At 36.7% G+C, this 24,597-nt stretch overlaps 1 protein-coding gene across 2 annotated transcripts in view; it reads left to right on the forward strand.

Moving 5' to 3' along the window:
• The window catches only part of HSD17B4 (hydroxysteroid 17-beta dehydrogenase 4), a 62,562-nt gene extending 38,647 nt beyond the window's left edge, over positions 1–23,915 (forward strand). For both annotated transcript variants that reach the window (XM_058823295.1, XM_058823294.1), the window contains exons 18-24: positions 1,960–2,029; positions 5,974–6,080; positions 6,387–6,473; positions 8,763–8,852; positions 11,368–11,506; positions 21,433–21,560; positions 23,496–23,915. In XM_058823295.1, coding sequence (XP_058679278.1) covers positions 1,960–2,029; positions 5,974–6,080; positions 6,387–6,473; positions 8,763–8,852; positions 11,368–11,506; positions 21,433–21,560; positions 23,496–23,585 — 711 coding nt within the window. In that variant the 3' untranslated portion in view covers positions 23,586–23,915. The remainder of the gene's footprint in view (positions 1–1,959; positions 2,030–5,973; positions 6,081–6,386; positions 6,474–8,762; positions 8,853–11,367; positions 11,507–21,432; positions 21,561–23,495) is intronic.
• The last annotated feature ends 682 nt before the right edge of the window (positions 23,916–24,597 follow it).

The raw sequence follows: 24,597 nt of genomic DNA on the forward strand, positions 1-24,597 counted from the left end.
CTAGAATTTTAATTTAGATATGAAGTCCCTCAATTATTTAATAATTTAGTATCTAGCGACTTTTTTCTTGAGTAGCAATTTGCTGTTAGATTTCAGACTCTTTTGAAAGAAAACTTGAGTAATGAAGGGAGATAGCCTATTTCATAGAATTCTGTTGAAGAATTCTCTTTAGATTTTCAGATTTAAATTTACTTGTGTGAAAAGAAAGTACGGGTCTGTCTCTCAATAAAGTATCTTTCACGGTGTTATAACTTTTACATATTCAGGAAATTATTTGCCCTCTCTTTAGTCTTTTTCTAGATCCCGAACACAGACCCAGCTCTAATTCAGTCTTACACTAGTATAAAATTTCCAGTCTTCATTATTTTCCCAAGAAATTATACTATTAATTAGAAGATAATTGAAAAAAAAAAAGTTATAAATACACATTTTTGGCAAAGATAAAACTACAGTTATAAATTCCAGATCCACTGTTATCTTTTTTTTTTCTGAAAGGAAAAGTGTTTCAAAACCAGTAAATAAATATGTAAACAGCCACAGAGAGGTATTAGCTTACTGTTTGCCTTTCTAAGGTTTGCATGCTAATGCTATGGTGCAGTTTGTGATTTTCTACTTGCTGTTTTTAGTGTCTGGTTCCACCTCTCACAGAAAGCAGAGACAAGGTCTTTACATTCCATCTTAACTCAGGCTCTAAACACTTGCTGTATCAATGAAAATTGCTATGAGAAATAAGAGAGACATAGAGCTTAGATAGGTTAAAGCTGTAGATAGGTGGAGAAATTACCCAAATATTAACAAATTAAAAAAGAAAACTCATGCATTGTGGTTTAAAATGATACAAGAGTTCAGAACATTTCTAGTTTCACTGTCTGCTTCAGACTTGATAAAAGAACAGTGTTGGGCATATATTGGAAAATTCTTCCTTTTGGGAATCTTTTTTTTTCATCCTTCTCTTTGAGAAATCTGCTGTCTTCTTTCCTCCAAACAGAATTTAGTACAGTTTACCCTCATTCAAATAAATACATACCTTTTTTTTTTGTCCTAGTTCAAAATGCTGGGAAAAAATTTTTCCTGACAATTTGTTCTAAAGGCCAGTAATGTGCTTCACTAAAATACAATTTGTTTTCAGTTTAAAAGCTTTTTTTAAATTAAATCTGTGTCCAGTTTTTATATGTCATCATAATTAAGCTGCTAAATTCTTGGAATCTTCATTAATTAATGTAATGTACCGAATTTCACTGTATTTCTGGGAAATTTTTACTAGGGAGTACTCCACCGTCATTTAGTCACTGGATTTCACTGTAATCTGTTGACCAGAGAAAAAGGTTTTATTTCAGAAATATGCACTGGTTGGCTTTTGATATGTCTCATAATATGAACTGCTGGCTGCTCTGCATGTACAGCAAATACAAGATTTGATGGTCAAAATGCTAAAGCTATACAGGGAGAGAAACCTGAAGTACTGCAGCCATATTCTTCATAGTTTCTCAGAGTTATTCACAGTATATAAAACACACTAAATCTGTGTTTCTCTACTTTTTTAGTAACAAAAGAGAGTATTTAACATGAAGCAAAAGTCTTCTAGAAAGCTTGGAGTGTTACTTTGGGGTATTGTTTGTTTTTGCTACTGGAATCAGCTACCCATGAATCTGCTATGAGAGAAGTATCATAATTTAAAAGGAAAGAAAGGATATTTCTGATCCCCATAAGATGAATCTGTTGTTGGAAAAACATGATAGTGTGTTTGTATGTTATTAAAAAAATTCATATATGTACTTCTGTTTCACAGTGTGAATAAATTTGTCAAAGAAAGCAGTAATAATTAGTTTCATTTTACATGCCTTGTTGTGGAGTATATTATATAAGGACTAGTAAAATAGTTTGTGATATGTTTCTTAAGCTGTCATGAGTTTCTGGGTGTCTTCTGCTGTTCTTCAGATTCCTTCTCTGTTTCTGCAGGCTGCCTTGTATCGGCTGAGTGGGGATTGGAATCCTTTACATGTGGATCCAAGTTTTGCTGCTCTCGGAGGTGAGCTGATGGGGATACCATTGTGTTAATATTTGGATGAAGGATAATGTAAATGTATTTTTAATCTATTTTTCATTATGTACATTTTTCACAACCTGGAAAAGTAGTGCTTGTTTTATAGCTGTTCCTAGAGTCACCAATTAAATAACTTCAAAGTTCTACATGACACTTCAGTCTGAAGCATTGCTTCTTGTAGCTAGAAATGGGGAGTGGTGCTTGGATTTTACTTACAATGGAAACATATTTTCTAACTTATTTTCCTTAAGGTCTTGTTTGTTGCCACTGTCCTTGTTTTTACAATGTCTGTTTCATAAGTAGAAATAATTGACTATCAAAGTTTCCAAAGGAATCCCATAAATTCTCTAATATGTATTTCTTCCCATTTGAATAATTTTAAGATTATGTGGGTCTCAGTGGAACTTTTTCTTTTTCAGTGTAGCCTTCTCTTATCCCAGTAAATCCAGGAGGGCAGGAGAGAGGGAGCTTGTTAGCACTTCTTTCCTATAAGATTGCTTAACTACACCTCTTGCTAGTGCATTAGCTTGTTAATTTATATAATTCCACACAGCAAAGCATCAGATCAGAGACTTCATTAACTAATTCTTGAAGAGATGCAATTAATGAAAAGGGATGTTTTCTTGGAATCATGTAGTAAAGTTATTTTTTCAGGCCTTGTAAGTAATATAGTTTGATTACTCTGGGCAGGCAGCAATTCGATTTACGTAAGAAATTTTCCTGAATATGAGTGGTATCATCATAAACATTACATGAGACTACTAATCTATAATAATGAGTCTGCAGTTTCCTGATGAATTTCTTTTTGATATGCAAGTATCACTCTATGGTGTTCTTATCAAGATAAATAAAGCAGAGCTATGCTTCCTTGTTCAGATCACACTTAACATACATTCGCAAATTATCTTTCATAAATGCATACTAATTGGTTTGTTAACTCAGTTTTGTATAATTCTGTGTAAATTTGTGTTCATAAGTAATGATTGTCAAATACTAGAGTCTAAGAGGAGATTTCCCCGGTTTGTTAAAGCATTCTGTTTGCTTATGATGTTGATTTGTTAATGATGGTGATGGAGTTGAGAAATACGTGTTTATAATTGAAAACTCAGTGTTTGGAATAATAGTGATGATAATACATTAAATACCTTACAAAAGAAGAGAAGTAAAAATCCTCTGCCTGCTCAAACAAAGAGCACTGGCACACAGGGAAAATGAAATTAATACTGTAGATAAGATATCCTTTTGTCTCAACATAAAACTGCCACACCGGATTTTGGAACTATGAAAGTTCAAAATACCCTACCTATACTAAATGCAAGTACTGTCAAAGAAGAAATGACTGTAGGGATAGTCCACAATTTTTTTTTCTAGGTGTGCAAATGTTTTCTTTCCTTTACATCTATTCACACACCTTCTTGTCATGTAACAATCTCTCTTTTACTGGTTCTCACCAGTGCACATGGGAAGCAAGCATTCAGCATAATGCATTCAGGTCATTCCTGTATTATTGTTAAGACTTCCTCTGGGTAATAATTTCAGAAGACATAAACCACATGAAAACACCTGTTTGTATTCTTGGGCCTTTATTCCTGCATCTTGTGTTTCCAGATACTAGAAAGCAATATTTACTTTCATTTCGTTTCAGTCTAGATACAAAGTAATAGAATTTTGCTCATGGAATTTTTCTTTGACTATTAGTTTTATAAAAAAAACACTGGGAGAAATAGGATTGGGTATATTTGAGTTCTGAATAAAGTGGGTGGTTTCTGGTTTTTGCATAGTGAATTGAACTGAGTTTGTAAAGAGCTAGATGTCACGATAACATTCTGAATGAGAGGTACTGAAAACTGGTGATGTTACAATAGTGCAGTAATCTGACTGCATGGTAACTTTGTGCTTTCAGAACAGGGCCCATTGTATACAAAATGGAGTGCTATTAAAAGTGTACATACTTAAATATTTTGTGGGAAAGAAATGACAAAATGATCAGGCTGGAATACTTACAGTGAGAAAACAGACTCATATTCCTTTAAGCCTGTCATTCTGTCATGTCTTCTAACGTAATGTGACAAAATTTCTCTTTCTCACCCATAATTCTGCTAGCCTTGTCTTTCCTTTGGTGTCATAATTCCCATCTTTCCCAGCATTGAATCTTCCATGGCTTCAGCTTGCAACTAGTTACCACACAGCCACTTGCTCATTCCTTATCTCTCCCTTCCCTGTTTTTCCTTTCACTTCCCTTTCCTTTCCCACGCCCACTCCTGGTGGGGTGGAGAGTAGAGTTGCAGAGAAAAATAGGTAAAACTTGCGGGTTGATATAAGAACACTTTAATAACTGAAGCAAAGTAAAATATTATATTAATAATACTAATGCTGCTGCTGCTACTATTACAAATAATAATGAAAAGAACACAGAAGAAGTGAAGAGTAAAACAAGAGAAACAAGACCACAACACATTTGCTTATCATCTGCTGACTGATGCCCAACCCGTCCCCGAGCCCTGATCAGTAGCTCCTGCCCAGCTTCCCCCAGTTTATATCCTGAGCATGAGGTTCTGCCACCTCTTTGGTGGCAGATCATAGGTCACAGAAGAGTGTTTGGCATATGTTAGACATTATTTAGCAACAGCTGAAACATCAGTGTATTTTCAGCATTACTGTCACGCTAAATTCAGGGCACAGCACTGTAAAAGCTACTAGACAAGAAAATTCATTATAGCCCAGCCAAAGCTAGGATGGCATCCTTGTGCCTTTTTTATTTCTGTCTTGGTGGTAGTTTCTTTTCCTTTTCCTTTTCCTTTTCCTTTTCCTTTTCCTTTTCCTTTTCCTTTTCCTTTTCCTTTTCCTTTTCCTTTTCCTTTTCCTTTTCCTTTTCCTTTTCCTTTTCCTTTTCCTTTTCCTTTTCCTTTTCCTTTTCCTTTTCCTTTTCCTTTTCCTTTTCCTTTTCCTTTTCCTTTCCTTCCCTCCCAGAACTTCCCTTTCCTTCCCTTTCCCCCTCACTGGCTAGACTTTCTCCTGTCTCCTCTTTTTTTGTTTGTTTTGTTCTGCTTTTGGTTTTTCTTCCAGCTGTTGTCCCTTGAGAGAACATTTTGTGCTGTGTACATCCAATGAGAAGTTGTTAAGAGTTCAAGAAAAACAGACTCTGGCAGACAGCAGTAGCTATAAGTTCTGGGCAAAGCAGCAAGTTTCAGCGCCAAAGCTGGACAGCTCTGTCTGGATTCCATGGGCTGTTGCAAGTGTGATCAGTTACTGTTTACCTGCCTTGTCAGGTCAGAACAGCCTGTTAAAGGAATCAGAATATACAAGCATCTTTATAACTTAGCAGTTGCACTTTAGCAAATCTAAGGCCAGTTGTCAAAGGTTTATTTTGTCAGATTTTGACAGTAGTGGAAAAAGATGCAACACTAATATAAAGATTATCCTCTGCCAAGGTTGCGAATAAAGGTAAATTAGTCCTAAAGCAGGCATTGTATTAGAAGACTTTGGCCAACCATGAATAGGAATTCAAAACGGAAGTATCAAGTAATCTTAGTATTGCCACTTTTTAATGATTACAACACCTCTTACCCTTAATGTACATACTTACATTTAACTGCATGTCTGATGTGCCTATGCATGCATACTAAAACAGATAATCTCCTTATTTTTCCTTTTGTCACCTCTACAGACAGGGAATAATTCTACTTCTGGGTCTCATAGAGCACATGCAGTGCTAAGAGTGCAGCTTGTCATCAAACACTTTCCTTTGTCCAAAAGTAGAGGAAATAATAAATAGTAACAGATACTTTTTTGTTGAGATAAATTAGGTTAAAAAAAAAAAGATTAAGAACACTAATGGAGGAAAATATTATGAATACGGTATAGCAATTCATAGAAGCTGCGTTCAAGGTCCTAATGTAAAAAATGCTAAAATGTTACCTCTTTAATAGGATTTAAGAAGCCTATACTTCATGGACTATGCACCTTTGGGTTTGCTGCTAGGAACGTTTTGAAGCAGTTTGCAAATAATGATGTGAACAGATTCAAGGCAATCAAGGTCTGTGTGTTCATTCTTTGCAGTAAATTTTCTGGATTTTTCTATTTTAGTGCCAAAAGAAATCTTAAGTGTGGGAGGAGTCTTTCATGATGTGTTAATTGCCAGAATTGCTTTTACTTACAGCTGCATGCATTTTAATGCCTCTGTCTTCTATGTTTGTTTAAATATATAGGCTTTCTACATTGATAGTTGACTTAATTTTCCTCTTTTTTTCATTTCAGTAGAGCCAATGTGTTTAAGCTTTGCATTTATATTTTCGCAATATATTTTCGCAACCCCTCTTTTTTTTTCTTTTTTTGCTTTTAGGTTCGCTTTGCGAAGCCAGTCTATCCAGGGGAAACTTTACAAACAGAAATGTGGAAGGAAGGAGATAGAATCCATTTTCAGACCAAGGTCAGAGCAATCTCTTTACTGTGGGCTTCAGAGGAAGATGTGTTAGTTAAAAGAGTGGGGATATGAGGGGAGCAAGAAAGGATGACTCATTAAGCAGCACACCCTTGGTAAAGGGTGGTAAGGAAATGAAGTAAATATAATGAAATAGTCTTAGTTACTTTAAGGTGTCACTAGGATTCTAATAGAAGTACTGTTATAATCATAGGACTTAATACCCTCCTGTAAAAGGAGCACTCTTTTCATTGTTTTGTATTTTTTGTGTTTTTCCACTGGGGAAAATAAAAATAATAAAAAAAGCAGTCATCCTCAGGTCATCGTAGTGTGTAGTTGTTTTCTGTAGTTACTCATAACTGTGTATTCATCTTTTTTTTTTAGCATTTATTTAACATAATCAGCTCTTAACAGTTTGTGCATGTAAGTGTGCTGCAGATTTAGCTTAGATTGGGTTAAACTTAAGCTGCAGCTATACAGAGCAACTTCCTATAAATGGAAATTTCATAGCAGTTGAACATAGTAACTACAATAAAACAGTGTTTACATTTTTTGAGATCTGGGTTTGCTTTATTCTATGTTCTGCTAGTAGTGTTGTCTCCATGTCATAGGGTACTTGGTGGGAACTAAAGGTAAATGAAACTCCAGATAAAGGGCAAAAAGTAAAATTGAATGTCATCACTTATGTAGCATCATATGACATTTTCGCTTTCTTTGCCTATGATTTGATACTGGTATTTGTCAATATTTGCTTTGGCTTATGCAGTGAGAGTTACATTGCTTTGCTGGCCAAAGCTTTGCAGCCTCATCTTCATAAAAATGCAGCCAGCTCTTGATTAGTGAGTAGGGCAGCAGGTATAACTGCAGCTGCAAGGATGATTGGGCAGGCAAAATCAAAGAAGGAGAGTCATCATAGGAACAGAGGAATGCTGTATTCATACAGCTTTCTGGGATGTACGTCATGACTGAAGGAGGCAAATTTTATTTGCAGACCTGATGGGTGATAGCAGCTACAGAATTTCAGGATGGTGACAATGTAGAGACTACTTTGTACAAAATCTCAATTTGTAATTACTAGTAGCAAATGAGGTAGTTTGGTGCCTCAAGTGAGCTTTGAAAATTACTGTAGCTATACTTGAAAGGTTTGATCACTCAATCTAGAATTCATATATCTACTTTTGATGGTTTCCATGTACCATGTTAGTTAATAGAGTTCATAATATGCTTCCAAGCCCTTCCAAATTTGTATGCTGGGTGAGTTGTTCTGTTGTGTTTAAAGGCAAAATTTGTAATTATGCTTGGTTTAGTAATTGCTAATATGTAGAGTTTTGGTGAATTTTGCTAAGGATTTTTCTTCTACAACTTTGGAGTAACTGATTTTGGATAGAAATTACAAGGTTTAACAGGATTATAGTAAACCATCTTAAACAGTTATGAGGTGGAGTTATGAGGTGTGCAGAATTTTGTTTCTTACTGCATGTTGTATTTGTATGAAGTCTGGTTAAATCAAACTACAGATAGACTTAAAGTTTTGAGAGGGTGGTTTGAATCCATTTTCAGCATTGTCTGAAGTGCAGTGGCAGCCGGGGACAAGCTGTTAGGCATTATTTGAGTAACAGTTAATGTAGTCCAGTAAACTGGGTTGTGGTACTTGATGTTTCTCCAGTTTGGCTATTTTTCATACACTTCTCTATATGCATTATCGGACTTCTGTTAGCTGCCATAAGTCAGTAGGGTTTGTCACATCCCTCAAAGAGAAAATACCAAATTGAAACCTTGAAGTAGCTATTTAAAAAAATTTGAAGTAACTATTTCAAAAAATTAAACTGGGGGAAATTCAGGTATTTTCCATCTTTCTTTTTGTTTGCAATCCTTAAAAAGCTGTTTCTAGTGCAAGTTGAAGTATAAGGCATGTGGAGATAGTGAAATTGTCTAAATGGACTCTTGACAACTGAATATCTACCTCAAGGAAAAACATTTTAGAGCAATGTCTTTCTAAGAACTATTTATGAAGAAAGATAGACAATAACTTGTAACACTGGAGGTAAATAAGTTTCTTCAACTGTTTTGTGAGCAGAACACCAGCAATATATTTTGGTACAATTTGGAAAACATATTATAACAATTTGCCTCAAGACTACAGCACATTTATGAAGTGTTTTTTTCTTCACTCTGTAACTTTTATGTTATCTCATTACATGTCTGATTTTAAAATATCAGGAATACTCCTTAGATGCCCTTATTTTGTGACTTTCTGCAGATAAATCACCTCTTTAATGTATTTTTCCCCCACTACAGGTCAAGGAGACTGGAGAAGTTGCCATTGCAGGGGGCTATGTGGATATAGTACCAGCCTTGGAAAAGCCTTCTGCTCGAGAGCCTCTGAGGGTAGGTGGAAGCAATGGAAGTCTTAACTTGAAGAGAAGCATAGTTGGGCTTTATTTTGGTGAAAAACACAGGAAAAATACTTAGGTCCCTTACCAATCTTATTTGCAGTATTCAGAGGAGTTACGAGTTCAGGGATGTTAACATGTACGTTGTTTAGGCTACAGATGTTAATTGATCTGTTTGAGAGGCAGATTTCAGTTGTTTACACTGAATGCTGGTGTTTGATGTGCTTGATGCTAATGGATCTCTCAGGATAAACATTGTGCTGTATTGTTACAAAACAAGGAAGGGCATGTGCCATTGACTGCCACATTTTGAGCATTTGCATAGCTCAAAATATAAATTACTTAACATAATTTGGATGTGTAACTGTAGAACAATGCTTTTCATATTATTTTGTAGATGTTGAAGATCAAACTCCGTGTAGGATGTAAGTGTGTGACCTTTCTCAATTTTTCAGAGACACAGGGAGAGGGGCAAGAAGGCATTAGCATGAGTGAAAATGACATAATGTACTCACAGAAAAGAAGTGTCGTCATTGAATCATTTTGAAATAAGACTCTGAGAGCTGTTAGTACATGTGGTTAGGCCTGGCACACAACGTGCTCTTTATACTGTGTATACCTAAAAAAAATCCTCAGCATGCATGCATACCTTAAGCCTCTGGTACTGTACTTGCCACAAAACACAGAATTGTATATGCAATAATGAGGATGACCCTAATGTGGTCTAAAAGTGACTTAAGGCAATGCATGTTTGTTGTTTATTATTAAGGCAATGCCTTAGTAAACTGTTATTTTTCCCCATTGATTCCTGCATGCAAACTATGAAATTTTAATGCTTTGAAGTTTATGAAATGCTGAGATTGTGACATTCATATAAAGCTTTTAATCACAGAGTGAGGAATATTGGGTGATACTTGGGCTGCATCCAAAGCAGCATAGCCAGCAGGTCGAGGGATGGGATTCTGCCCCTCTGCTCTGGTGATACCCCACGTGGAACACTGAATCCAGCTCTGGGGACCCCAGCACAGGAAGGCCATTGACCAGTTGGAGTGAGTCCAGAGGAAGAACATCAAGAAAATGAGGGGATTTGAGCACTCCTCCCATGAGAAAAGGCTAAGAAAATTTGATTTGTTCAGCCTGGAAAAGAAACCCTCAGAGTGACCTAGTTGTGGCCTTTTATTACCCAAAGAGGAGGTTTTCACAAGAGTGTGTAGTGACAGGATAAGGGGGAATGGATTCAAACTAAAGAGGCTAGGTTTAGACTAGATCTTAAGAAGAAATTCTTTGTTGTGAGGTTGGTTAGGCACGGGAACAGGTTTCCTAGAGAAACCAGCAGGCTGTGGTTGCCTCATCCCTGGAAGTGTTGAAGGCCAGGCTGGATGGGGCTTGGAGCACCTTGGTCTAGTGAAAATTGTCCCTGCCCCCCAACAGGGGGTTAGAACTAGATTATCATTAGTATTCATTCCAATTCAGGCCATCCTATGATTCTATGTTTTATCCAGGAACCTGTTTCTTTTTGTTGCTTGTGTTTAATCTTCTAAGACATTCTAAATTGTTGAATGAAGTTCAAAGCTTAGAACTTTTTTTTAACTGCTCAGATTTTCTTTTTTTAAAAAACTTGGCAGAACAGGCGTTCTTCTTTAAGCTTACTCTGAGAAATTAGGGTGCTTTGGCAGAAATTTGCTGGCACGGTCAGACACCCACCAGGGGAAACCAGCCTGACTGTGTGAAGCTTGGCAAATTTAAAGACCATTGGGAACCCTTTAATATAATGGAAAATCTTAGGCTTAACCAAAGAGGTCACAAAATAGCAGCCTGAGGAGTCTTGTGTTCTGCTCTACAGGTAGGTACAGCAAACAACTAAAGCTCTGAGACTTTCTTTGCTCCAGTTCCAGTTAGACAAAAAATGTCAGTGAAGTAGCTTCCCTAAAGTGAAGCCTTTTATCCAGTAAAAATATTTGTTAAAAGAAAGACAGTGAAAGGCTTGCAAAATAATGTGCTTGGAAAAGTTGGAAATGTAAATGTAGCTGATCCCACTGTTAAATTTTTTCTGCACTGGAGTGCTGACTGTGTTCATAGTGCAGTATGTTTTTAACATTTTTCACGTCAAAGTAAAAACTTTTTTTTTTTGTTCTGAAAACTAACATAACATTCACTGTAGAAAAAGTGGCAGTGGTTATCATCCAAAGGAAAAAATGGGCAATTTAGAAGCTCTTAGGGCACTAATTAAAAAACGTTGTCTCAAATTGTGAGGATAAATGACAAAAACTGTAAAAACAAAATTTGAAAAAATTTTAAATGAAAATTTGAAATGAAGCATTTTTTGCTTGAATGTATTCTTTAGTGCTGAGGGTGGCTAGAGGTGATTATTTTGTGGTAGAAAAAAATCTCAGTTGGATTTAATAATTCTGATGTAGATAGTTGAAGCTTTGCATGCTGTAAAGTGACATGTTCAGTACCTTTTAACAAAGTTTCAATTTTAAATTCTTCATACTTTCTTTTTTTTAAAGGCTGGAGGGCTGCAGAGTAACCTTGTGTTTGAAGAAATTGGTCGGCGTGTAAAAGAGATGGGAAATGAATTGGTAAAGAAAGTAAATGCCATATTCCAGTGGGACATCACTAAAGATGGAAAAACAGCAGTGCAGTGGAGTAAGTTGTGGTGTTTATGTGATACCCCAATGCATTTTTGTTATGAAGTGGGATTAATTGTAATCATTCCAATTAAACTGATAGCTTGGAACTAACTGTAGGGTAATAGATGAATATGCAGTGGGACCTACAGGTCTGAATGCATTCTGGATGCACAAATGACAAGGAGGTCAGATAAACTTTGCAGGTACTACTCTTTCAAGGAACATTCTTCTGTAACTTGCCTATTAAGATGTAGACATAGGTGACATCATCCTTTAGAACTTCAGAGCATTTCTATTTACACTTTCCAGATTGGATTGCCACTGCACTTAGGAAAGCATGCTAAATTAGCCTAGTAGGAGTGTTACAGTAATTAGTCTGCTGGTGATGTACATGCTAACTGATCTAAAACAAATAAGTAATTATTTCTACTACATTGTTCTTGTCACTTCAGTGAAAAACGTAGCACAATTTGTTTCCATTTACACTTTCTGAGATCAAGGTTTAATGGAGGCTTAATCATGATTTCCCATCATTTAAGCATGGGAGTGATTGATGATGAGAAACTAAAGCCTGTAATAGCAGTGGCTCACACAGAAGTTTTTCCTGATTAAATGAATAATAGAATTATGTGAAGGGATCTGATGGGGGAAAGCTACTTCCTCAAAAAACTTTTCTTCTTAAGTTCTCTTTTGTTCTCTTTATAAAGATATGTATATTTGAAAACAACCCTAAATGTTCTATTATTAATTGGATAGATTTTTTTATCTTTGGAATTTCTTTTTTTTTTTTTTTTTTTTTTTTCTGGGTCAAGCCTGTTGCTTAGACTTCATTTTGTTTGATCTCAGTGGTTGGATGTAGTCAAAAGAGTTTTGGGGGTGATGCAGGTGAAGGGGCTGCTCTTTGACAGGCTGAGAGGGAAGACTCACAGTAGGTCAGATCAGGTCTACCACTATCTTCTGTTCTGTACACTGTGACTTATTTTAAACTATTGTTGAGCAATTTAGAAGCCTATCATTTTACTTAATCCTTTCCTAATGTTGACCAGTAGAGATTCTGAGTAGCAAGACTGCTGTTAAGTTTCAGGAAAAATATTATACAGAGATTGATCAGGATAGTTGTGTTCTACTTGCCTTGCTTTTTTAGCAGTTTTTGAGGGCTAAAGAGTGATTTCTGTTTGGATAGAAGTTAATAAATATGCATATACCTGTGGGGATTATGCAAGCTGATTGCCTGTACATCAAAATGAGACAAGGGAAATACTGAATAATCCAACTCAGATGTTCTTTCTTAAAATTCATTACTGCTCCTAATCATTTCTATTGTCTGCAGTTTTCCATTTTTGCATGAAGTAATTTAAATTACAGACATGGTTAGAACTTTGAGAGAAGGCATATGAAGTGTTACTTGTGTTCTTGCTTATGTTTTTAGGTGATAATTAGAAGTGTATTGGTTAAACTCCTGAATACTTGAAGTGTAAAGTTGTATTTGTTGAGAAACACTCTGTACTTCACATCAGTCACGTGTGTCGCTAAATTTGATACAAGTGATGATCATGTTTATAATGACAACTAGAAAACTTTTTCAGGTTGACTGATCATTTGCATTAACTTTGGAATTGCTTTATTGATCACCTAAGTTCAATATTATGTATGTCCAGAGAATAGAGGGACAAGTCAATGGAGGAGAAATCTGCTGAGGGGTGTTTCAAGATGTGAATAAAATTTCTCATGCAGTGAGAAGTTCTGAAACTGCAAATTGCTGAATGCAGAAAAAGCACACTTAGATATTTAGGCCTGAGCAGTGGCCTTACTTGCCTCATGAGATCACACTTTATCAGAGGGGAAAGAGGTGAATGTTTTTGCTATTGTATTCAGATCAAGAGAGTGCTCCTGCTTCGAATAAATCAATAGTCAGCCTTTTGTCCTCTCCTGCTTCTCCTACTGAAGCAGTAGGAAGAAGGTACTGCTTTCTTCCTGTTCATATGTCTCTAGCTAAAAGGGATTAAATAGACGTAGCTTTTGTTTGTCTTGTTCCCTCTGCTTCTGTTGCAGTGACAATTTTCTGTACTATTATATGCATTTGGAAAAAAACTTAAAGATCCCTGTGGGATGGAAGCTGGAGGAGCTAATCTAATATATTTAAACATTTCCCGTTGCTGACTGCTATTAAGAGCTGAAATGAAACTTTTCCAGAAGCTTGGAAAAGTTTCTGTCAAAATTTTTACAGTGTGGTCAGTTCCTTATGAAGTACTGTAGTCTCTGTGGTGTAGTAAATGTGTAAGGCTGAAGGTAAATATCTAGGTGACCCAGCAGCGTGTCTTTAGGAAATGTTGTTTGCTTTTCCTTTTGGGAGTATTGGTATGCAAGTACTTCCTTTGTATATCACTTTTTTTGAAAGAGCTTTGTGTCATCCTATTTCTGTATTTGTTTGTGTTTTTCTGAATATTTTTGTGTACCTTTAGATTTCAAGTACTTTTTGGATGAAGAAAACAGCAGTTGGTTATTACTAAAAAATAGTTAGACTGCTACAAATAATCTAAATATTAAAATTTAATATTGTCAATATGAAAATAGTTAAGAAAACTCACTGGCAGAATTTTAGGACTTATGACAACTGTAGTATCAACCTTCACTGTTTTTCCCTACATGGAAAAAGAGCCTACTATTGTTGATGTCGGTTTAACTCCAATGGCATATTTTTAGTGGCAAGCTATATATGTATCTGCATGATTAAATTTTTGTTTGGGGAATATTGGAAAACACTTCCCTGCCATTAAAAAGCATATATCCAAAAAACCATAAAGCAAAAGGCCTTCAGAGGCAAGAGTTTTATAAGCAGTTGCCAACTTAATTTTTTTTGCATGTTTGCATATGTTACATTGTTATTCAGTATTCAAGTGTCTTTTCTACCAGATGCTGGTATAATTCATTTTCCATGGTAAGTGCAGAAGAAGATGGAACTTTGTGAGTTTACATTCCAAGGAAGACAGCTTTCTTGAAGTTAGGATATTCTCAATAATCGAAAAGATTTCTGACTTTATGTGAATTTTACAAAATCTCTGTATGGTCATCAGCAAGACTTTTGTAATGCGGATGAGCAATGACAGTCAGTTTGGAATATATAACACTGACAATGCCATTTTCTCACTGGAATGCTGGAATTTTTTACTTTAAAAACTGATGATGACAGTACAATGTTACCTTTGCTATAGCTTGAGTTTATTTCTGTGTCACTATTTTGACTGGTTTTCAAAGATGATTCAGATTTTAATGTTACTTGACTCAATTAGTAGAATTGCACTTTTTACTGTACATTTACATTTGGCCTGGTGGTTATTAGTTGATCTTCTGTGTACAAAAATTTTAAATAATTTTTGTAAATGTTATGGTGCTAGATTAGATAAATTCTGAATTATCTTTCTCTTCTAAGTAAAATTGCCATTTTGGAGGGTCAATCCCATAATGTACGTAGCTACAAGAAAGCCAAAAGGAAAATATGACTTTAAAATCAATTCACAATTTGGTTCACATAGCTAAATATTGCATAGTATTTCAGTGTATGGTCAAAATTCTTGACAAGTTATCACTGAAACAACTTGTGTATGAGAAGGAATATTATTTTGGCTGAGTTTTTTGTTTTAAGCTGTAACTTGATGTTAATTGATTAACAATCTATCTTTTTTTAGGCCTCTCTTTGTAAGGGCCTCCTAGGCCTTTACAAACAGCATTTCTGCTTCTTTTGGGCTACCTGATAGGCCTCTTTCTCTTGTTTAATTGGATATAGTTGTTCTGTCTTGTTTTAATTTTTTGACTTGTCACTTTTACACAGCTTAGTGCTTTTGTGAAGAGTGCAGCAGTTGACAGTGCTGGCAACAGTCTGGGCCCTGCAGCCCATTGCTCCCTTACTCAATGGTTGTAGCTCCAGCATCTTCTGCTGGTGTCCTTCAGCCTCCTCAGATCTGGGAAGGGAGCAGATAAGAGAAGGCAGCCACCACAGCACGAGTGTCGTGCCCATTTCTGGGCCCTTCAGTCCAGGAAAGACTTTGAGGTGCTGCTGGAGTGTGTTCAGAGAGGGGCAGTGGAGCTGGGAAAGGGTCTGGAGCACAAGTTGTGTGAGGAGCAGCTGAGGGAGCTGGGGCTGTTTATCCTGGAGAAAAGGCAGCTCCATGGGGACCTTACAACTCTCTACAGCTGCCTGCAAAGAGGTTGTAGCCAAGTGTGGGTCAGTCTTTTCTCCCAGGGACCTCAATCATGGGATGCTGATGTTGGATATCAGGAAGAATCTATTCATGGAAAGAATGGGCTGTCCTGGGAGGTGCTGGGGTCACTGTCCCTGCGGTGTTCAAGAAATAACTGAGTGTGGCACTCAGTGCCATGGTCTAGTTGTCATGGTATTGATCAGTTAAAACTTGGACTTGGAGATCTTTTCCAACCTTAATGATTCTCTGATTCTGTGAAATTTGTTCTTGTGTATGCAATCAATCTTTCAAACTTTAGGGAAACAAAAAGGTATTTTATTTTACTATATTTATGTTTATTTCTAGTGTTCTAACTGCAACTGTGACATTTTGATCTCTACTTGCTGCAGTAAACCAGGATTTTTAGAAGTCAAGTGAAATTTGTGAATTGAATGTGGCTTTTGTTGGTACAGAGAGACATCTTTATGGAGACACTAGTATTATGACACTAGTCTGTTTAACCAGCAGTGGCCTTTCCTTCTCTGCAGTTCTCTGTGGATGCTGTGATGCCATGAAGAGGTGTAGAGCAATTGACTGTGCACTCAGAATGTGAAATTTTGGACAGCTCATCTGCTGTGTAAACAATGTTGAACTGTAATTCCTGACAACTGGCCTTAATTAGTGGTATTTCTGTATAAAAACAAGCTGTTCTAGTTCAAGAGGATGCTGAAAATCCTTTTAAAAGAGATGAAGCAAGTATCAATACCTCAGAGATAAGTGTAGTGGTACTGAAACTACTTTCACTTTTTAACAAAAACCTTAATTGATAACCCACCACAGCTTTTTCCAGTTTTCTTCACTACCTAAAGCATGCTTTGCTCTCTCCTGCATTATGTATTACTATACAACAATAGCCTTTTTCTGAGGCCTTAGGCCTTATCATTTTTTTTTTTTTATTTTGTTTTTAGAGTTAAGATTTCATTTCAATTTTGCTTTCCATAGAGAAAAGGTAATGCTGTTGAGATCTGTTGGCTGATAGTTAATGGCACTCCAGAACAGCACTTAGAAGAGTTTGCCCATCTGTTGCTTTTCTTCGTGTTTCTGAAGTTAGTGCTGAAGGCAGGAGATGTTTCTGTTCCTTTCCAGTTCTCAGAAGAATAAAACTTTGTTATGAGAACTGGGGAAAAATTGTTACATGTAGTTGATTGTGAACAGCTGATAAATTAAAGTGAAATTGCTCAATAATTTATGATGCAATATGACTTCAGGCAATGAAGAATACCTGTTTTTATTTGGTTAGCAGTTGAGTCTTGGAGTCTTGTATTGCCCTTATCCACTGTGAAGCAGAATAAAACACAAACCAAACTTTAAAAAGTCTGATTGGTAATATTTTTCTTCTAGAAAGGCTGAGGCACTCTTCAAAGTAAATTTTTTTTTTTTTTTTTTTTTTTTTTTTTTTTTTTTTTACTTTACCCCAAATATTAGGTTTTTAGGTTTTTGGCAACCTGCTATAAAATGTCAATATCTACTGTTTTATCTAGTGTTTTGACTCCTATGTATGTGAATTTTCTCCTATTTTTATTTTATCTCTGACAACATAATCTTTTTGATGATAATAATTAATAAATTTTAATTAATGTAATAAAACACCTATGTATCGAAGTAAAGGCAAAAATTTAAAAGAAGACTAGCATTTCATTCACTTGAACTTCTCGATTCTACTTTTCTGCCAGATGTGTAATAGAATGTATTCCGCAGGATAAACAAGAGGGCACTCTCTCTGGTCATTGGAAGGCTAGGATTTTTCTGATCTAATGTTTGGAACCTGTTCTGGAATTCAGCTTCTTTCTTTCATTGCTAGTTTATTTATCCCATGAGCTGGTGCTCTAGTTTAGTCTGAATTGTATTTTCAGTATTCTAGCCTAGGTGTAGGTCAGGAGGGAAGAAAGTGGTTTGTGTATGTTTCTAATCCTTCTGTTTGTTTTTTTGCCCTGCAAAAAAATTTAATGAACAAGTTTTTGTGGTAGTTTTTCATTCTTTATAAAGTGGGGAGTTACTTTCCTTCGCTAAATACTAATATCTGATATATTTTGGATCACTCTTTGTCCACAGTGGCACCTTTTTTTTTTTAACTATTTGTATTAGAGAGGTCAACTCATTTATGATAAAGCCTACGAAAAGGGATGGATCAAGTAACAATAATTCTGTTGCTAGTTCTCTGTGTTTTTATAGAAAAGACAGTTTTGTTGTCCAAGTGTTTTGCTTTTGTGGCTGCCTCATTTTTTTCTTGCTTATCAAAAATCTTAATGTTATTTTAAAAGAATCTAGAGGAAGTAGAAATAACCTTTTTGACATTTTTGGGAAAAGAATGTACCACTAGGTCAGTCCTTTTCTTTTTTCTTATTTTTTTTCCCCTTGTTTCTTTTTTTACTTGGAATTTCTATTAACTAGTAAGGATTACCTTGAGGTGATCAGATTGAGGTTGGTATCCAGCAAGATTGTGGAGCAGACCATCTTGATTGCAATCACTCAGGACATCTGGGAACCAAGGACCCAGGATCAAAGCCAGCACAGGTGTAGAAAAGGCAGGTCCTGGCTGACCAGTATGGTCTCCTTTTATGACCAGGTGACTCACCTCAGCAAAGCCTTTGGCACTGTGTCCCTCAGGATTCTCCTGGGAAGTGTGGCAGTCCACAGCTTGGACAGTCATAATCTTTGCTGGGTAAAAAACTGGATGGGTGTCTGGGCTGGGGAGTGGTGGAGCCAGTCACAAGTGGTGCTTCCCAGGGCTCAGTATTGGGGTCAGTCCTGTCTCATATCTTCAATATCATTGTTGTTGGTCTGGATGAGGGAATTGAGTGTCCCCTCAGCCCTTTCATAAATGACACCAGTTTGGGTGCAAGTGTTGATCTGCTGAAAGGGTGGAAAGCTCTGCAGAGGGATCTGGTCAGGTTGGATCAATGGGCCAAGGACCCATTGAGGTTCAGCAAGATCAAGTTCCAGGTCCTGCCATTGGTTCACAACAACCCCAGGCAGTGCCACAGGCTGGGCAGAGTGGCTGGAAAGCTGCAAGCTGCCCAGTGGAAAAGTATCGGAGGTTTTAGATGACAATTTGCTGAACATGGACCAGTGTATGCACAGGTAACCATGAGGGGCAGTGGCATCCTGGCCTGTATCAGCAACAGTGTGACCAGCAGGAACAGGCAGTGATTGTCCCCCTGTATGTGGCACTGGTGAGGTCACACCTCAAGTGCTGTGTCCAGTTCTGGGCCCCTCACAGGAAAGACTTTGAGGTGCTGAAGTGAGTCCAGAGAATGGCAGTGGAGCTGGGGCAGGGTCTGGAGCTCAGCTCCTGTGAGAAGCAGCTGAGGGAGCTGCTGTAGCTCAGCCTGGAGGAAAGGAGAATCAGGGAGACTCTGTACAACTGCCTGGATGGAGGCTGTAGCCAGGTGGGGGTTGGCTTCTCATGCTGCTTCTGGGACAGGACAACCAGTGACAGGAAAGAAGAAACATCTGCAGACGGCAGCATAGGAAGTTCATGCTGAACATCAGGAGAAATCTCTTCACAGACAGGATGGAGTCACCAATCCTGGAAGTGTTCATGAAACTGCTGTATGTCACATTTAGTGCTGGGGTCTAGTTGTTAAGGTAGTGGGTCTTTTCCAACCTTAATCATTCTGTGATTCTGTAAGCATGAAAGATTTACCTTGATTATGGGTGCCATGATTATGCAATGTTAAACGTGTGGTTGTGCTTTGAGAGCTTAGTGTTAGTTGTAGATATTGACAGTAAATGATGGTCTTGGGATTTCACTAGGAAATGGAGAAGGAGAACAAGGACTGTAATAATGTTAAGTAATATCTTAATGTACAACAATGTAAAAGCTGTTAGTTATGTACCATATTCAAAATAATACTTAAGGGTTGTGAGAACTTTTCTGAGCCATTACACCTATTCAATTGTTTTTGTCATCTCAACCTGACGCTGGTGAGACTGATGGATCAGTATTATCAATAAAGTACATCAAAATTTCTTTTCAGCCAGTACTTAGTGAAGAATGAGAAGTTGTGTCTTGGGAGACAGTATGTCAGGCTTCCAGTATCTGGCTCCCTTCTGGAGCAGTGTAGTAATGGTAGGGACAGGAAAAAAAAATTATTGCCAGCAGAATGAAATACAAAAAGGGATTCCTAAGGTCCAGAAGTAATTCAAAACAGTTGGCTAGGAACTGCAAGCATTCTAGACACCGTGTCTGTGTTTTGTGAATTAATCTGTAGTGCTTGCTGACCTCGCTGTTTGTCTCCAAGGGAACAGTTTGGCTGCACTAGTATGGTGCTTAACATTAGCAGCATTTGGGTAGAGGAGTACTTTAAAAGCACTGGTTAACTTAGTCTAAAAGCTGGTATCCACTCTCAGACTTTAGTTGGTGTGTTTGGCTTGCATTTCATGATTCAGTAGATTATTTTTTTGATTTTTGTTTTCCTAATAATAGTCTGTGCCTGCATAACCTACATGAGTAATGTTAAAGGTTCAGGTATGTTAGATCATATAGCAGCTGGTTTGGGCCACAAGGATGTTGTTACACAGCCCCTACCCACAAACACAAATGTACAGATAATTTCTGGTGCTCAGTAACCTTTTAAAATTTCTTCCCATATTGCTTAAAGTTAGTGATATGCATTAAATCTGTTCCAGGATTTATAATTTACCTTAAAATCAACTGGAAAATAATAATCCAGTATGTCACTTCTCACTGAGCAATGCTGTGTACTTAAGTCGCCTTCTAGTTCTGTTGTAACTGGATAAATATTGCTTGAAGCAGATTTCAGAAAATGAAAGACTTAAATATGCTAAAGCTACTCCCAGTCTCTATAGTTCCCCTTACCCTGTCAAAAAATTATTTGGAAAAAAGTGGCACATAAGATAGTTTATGCAGAAATAAAGCTCCCTTTTAAGGCAAGGGCCTTAAAATTTGTCCATGAAGAGCAACTAACTGTCATCCATGATTCTGTGATTAGAGGTGCCATGTTATTACAGGAATATCCACATGAATAATGTGTGGGATGGGGGCGTGATGGATCAAGAGGCAAAGGTGTCAAGGAGAGACAGGAATTTGCAAAATCTGAGAATGACTCAGCAGAGCACATCCTGTCAAAATACTCTTCTAAACATGACACAATACCTGATGGTGTTAGCTTTGTAGTAGATTATTTTGGCAGGTCATTTGGTGTGGGAAAAGAACACTCTGACGCTGCAGACACTTGGAGGAATTTTTGTCTTTCCAGGAGAGAAAGACAGATAATTGGCAAGGCTTTAAACACTCCTTGCATGAAGCAGAATAGGCTATATTGTGTTGCCTGGGGGACAGACCAGGGAAAATAGGCAGTGTGTTTGAACACCACTACATTTGCCTTGTCTGACTACAGGATGCTGGTTTTGAACTTTGGGGCTTTATTACTAACTTGAACATTTTTGCAGTAAGTGCACTAATTAATACCTTGTGCATCTTAGGTGTCATTCAAAAATAGATTTACCATCGCAGCAAGAATTTTGAAGTCCTTGCTGTAAAGACCCTTTCAGTGCAGGAATAATTTTTTATTTTCTTTCATTGATGAAGAAGAATTATACCTCATTTATTTTCTGAGTAGCTGATAGCTAATAATTTAGACTGGATGCTTTATAATAATAGGTAAGGAAAATACTGTTCTTAAGCCTGAAAGTTTTATCTTTATTTTGAAATTAAACTGTCTTTGCTCTTGCTTCTCAGCAATTGACTTAAAGAATGGCTCTGGAGCAGTGTATCAAGGACCTGCCAGAAATTCTGCTGACACTACCTTCACTCTCTCGGATGAGGATTTCATGGATGTGGTACAACAAAAGGTTAACCCCCAGAAGGTAAAGCCTGGGTGTCACAGACATACTCTCTTGTATGTAGACATATTATTTGCCTTACATCAAGCTGTGGTTCATGACTGTTTGCATTCTGAAATCCTAAACCCTGGGATGTTTTGACAGTGGAGACCAGAGTCAGATAAGGTATAAGCACATCAGTATCTTATACTGAATTATCCAGAAAGTGTGAGGGGGCATTTATGCCATCTTTATTATCTTAAGACAAAGATAACCACAAAGGGCTAAAGCAGGCCCTGATAACACCAAGGTTGTGGATTCAATACCTGTACGGGCTGTTCACTTCAGAGTTGGACTAGATTATCTTCTGGGTTCCTTCCAACTTAGAATATACTGTGGTTCTGTGACATAAAGCAAAGTTAGGAGTTTGTTTACTTCCTGGTACTTCACAGTATCCAAGTTTAGGTTTGTCAGTTTGATCATTCAGACTGTTTTGATTGTCATGTTGCAGGAAGTTGTTTGTTGCAGTGGTCTGATTTATTGCTAGTAGTGCAGCACAGAGAAATGTCAAGACAATGCATGCATTTAGATGGTCAAAATTTACCTCAATCAGGATATTTTTCAGGGAAATACAGATTTAAGGAAGGTCTGTAATCTGGGTCTGCACTTTTAGCTTCTTGGAGTAATCAACTGATTAAAATGACTAATTTTACTAATAAAAATGCCTTGTGTAAAAGTAAATTGAACTGTCACAAATTTAATATGTCAGCTTACAGATTAAAGCTTGAGCAAATGAAAACTTTAATTAAGCTCATCATGTATCAAACAGTTCCTTTTCTTTGATCTCAAGCAGAAGTTGTTGGAGACTTTGATTGTAAATTGGAGACTAATGATCATGGTGAATATTTTTTATAAGTCTTACATACCACATGAGTAAAATCCTTTGTGACCCTCTGTATACAGCAGGCATAAAGCATAAACAAACAAGATGTTGATGTGTAATCATCAGAATGCTAAAGAACAGTGATTGCAGTTCAGGAACATCATCTATGTTTAGGCATTAGTGTTTCCTTTGAGTTTCTGTGCAGTTTTCCATCTAAAGAAGCTCAAAGCATCTATTCAAATTCTTTTCTGCTGGCTCTCTCTATTCTTTATTTGAATGTATTTCAAGCTAATGGAACTATGCAAAAGAACATTTAAGGAACTTTCAAAGGGCTTTCAAACTCCAAAGCCATTGTGAAGCAAAACTAGTTTTTAAAAAATATGAACTAGATTGAAACAGGGTCTTTGAAGTAGGGAGAATAAAAATGTAATATATCAGCATTGAAGTGAAAATACTGATGGATTTATGACTTTGCAAATGCAACCAAATGTTGCTTATTTCCTGTTTGTTGTAATATGCTGTGTATAAAGCCACTGCATTTCTTTGGCATATGTGTGTAATACCTTGTGCAAGTATATGTTTGTATTCGGTAGGAATTTGAGTGTGTAGCTTACATTTTCATTAGTCTTTAATTTTCATTTTATAGCCTTTTCATTCCATTTTTTCATTTCTTATAATGAAATATGGATATTTGTAATGTGAGGGGATGATGCTGGGAGCTTTATTTTTTGTGCCCTGCTGAAGTTTTGCCATCAGATTCTGTGAAAGCATTTTTTCTTACAGTTGGAGAAATGCTCTGTGCTATATGTGGAAAGGGAACAGAGGCCACTGAAGGTGCTTTGTGTTTATTTTATTTAATTTTTTTCCCATGAGTGACAGTGTTGGCCTTGTCTGCACTATAGATAAAAAAATCTGGTTGTGGATGGCATTAGAATTGAACAGGTTTTTTAAATAACTGATAACCAGTTAAGCATTGTGCACTAAAGGCTTTCTCCTGAGTGCTAAACAACCATTCTTTGGTTTCTTATTTTATTCTAGTGACTCTTTGTTTGTTAGTAAACAGTTGAATACATGTTTTTCCCTTCTGTCCTTTTTAGGCATTCTTCGCTGGTAAACTAAAAGTGAAGGGGAACATCATGCTGAGCCAGAAACTGGAAATGATCCTGAAAGACTATGCCAAACTCTGAACTGCTTGATCATCTACCACGTCAGTGAAGAACTGTAGAAGATTGAAACTCAATTAGTTCAGAACCAATGATTTGCAGGCTAGTTAACACCAATGTACCGATTCATTATACTGCTAATACACAGGCTGATTTAATTGCTGTAGACAGAAGTTACAAAATGAAAATAACTGTTATTATTGTCCCTTTTTAGTTTCTCAGCAATGGTAGAGAATCATACTTTTCTGATTGTTCATCTTTACCTAAATGAAATGTATTTAGTTCTTACAAAGAAGCTTATATTTCTATGTTAATTCTGAAGAAAATTAAACCAATAGACTTCATTAATACCTCCTTTTATGCGTCTGTCAGTCTTCATTCATCTTGCCTTAGATAGACTTAGCTTCTGTGAGTCTATCTGGTTTATTATTTAAACGAATAGTCTTTGTCTCAAGCTCTCATGATTGTATCAAAATAACTGGAAGATGTAAGTAAATTCCATTTACTTACATCATGTCATTATTTGGGGTTTTTTTTCTGCAGAAAAAACCTCTTGGAACTTTGAACTCATATTGATTAACCATTTTCATATGTTACTCTTGTAAATCATAAAGTGGTTAAGATTTAGTGTCTAGAGGAAGCTTTTTCATGTGAGAGGCATTAGCACTGCACCAAAGTCCGTCACTAGACCCAAACTGTTCTTCATATAAATTCAGTCTCTTGAGGGCTGGCATCATGGCAAAAGGGAAAGATGGAAGTGAATTCCTCATTTTCAACCTATGGCCAGAACTGAGTTAGCATCTCTAGCCATATGTATTCCTAAACAATGTATGCTCTTAATCACTGATTGTCACATGAACACCTGGAAATTTGATTTCATCAAAGTGACCAACATTTTGCATGCTCAGTTATCTCTTTTTTCACCTTCAGATGTGTTCTGTTGTGTTACTTTTTAGAGATGGAAGAATTCAGACCATCTGAGGCTTTTCTTCTTGATCAGAGGATCTTTTACAAGATGCAATTTTTTATTCTTTGG

The sequence above is a fragment of the Ammospiza caudacuta genome, chromosome Z, assembly GCF_027887145.1.
Source record: "Ammospiza caudacuta isolate bAmmCau1 chromosome Z, bAmmCau1.pri, whole genome shotgun sequence".
Taxonomy (NCBI): Eukaryota; Metazoa; Chordata; class Aves; order Passeriformes; family Passerellidae; genus Ammospiza; species Ammospiza caudacuta.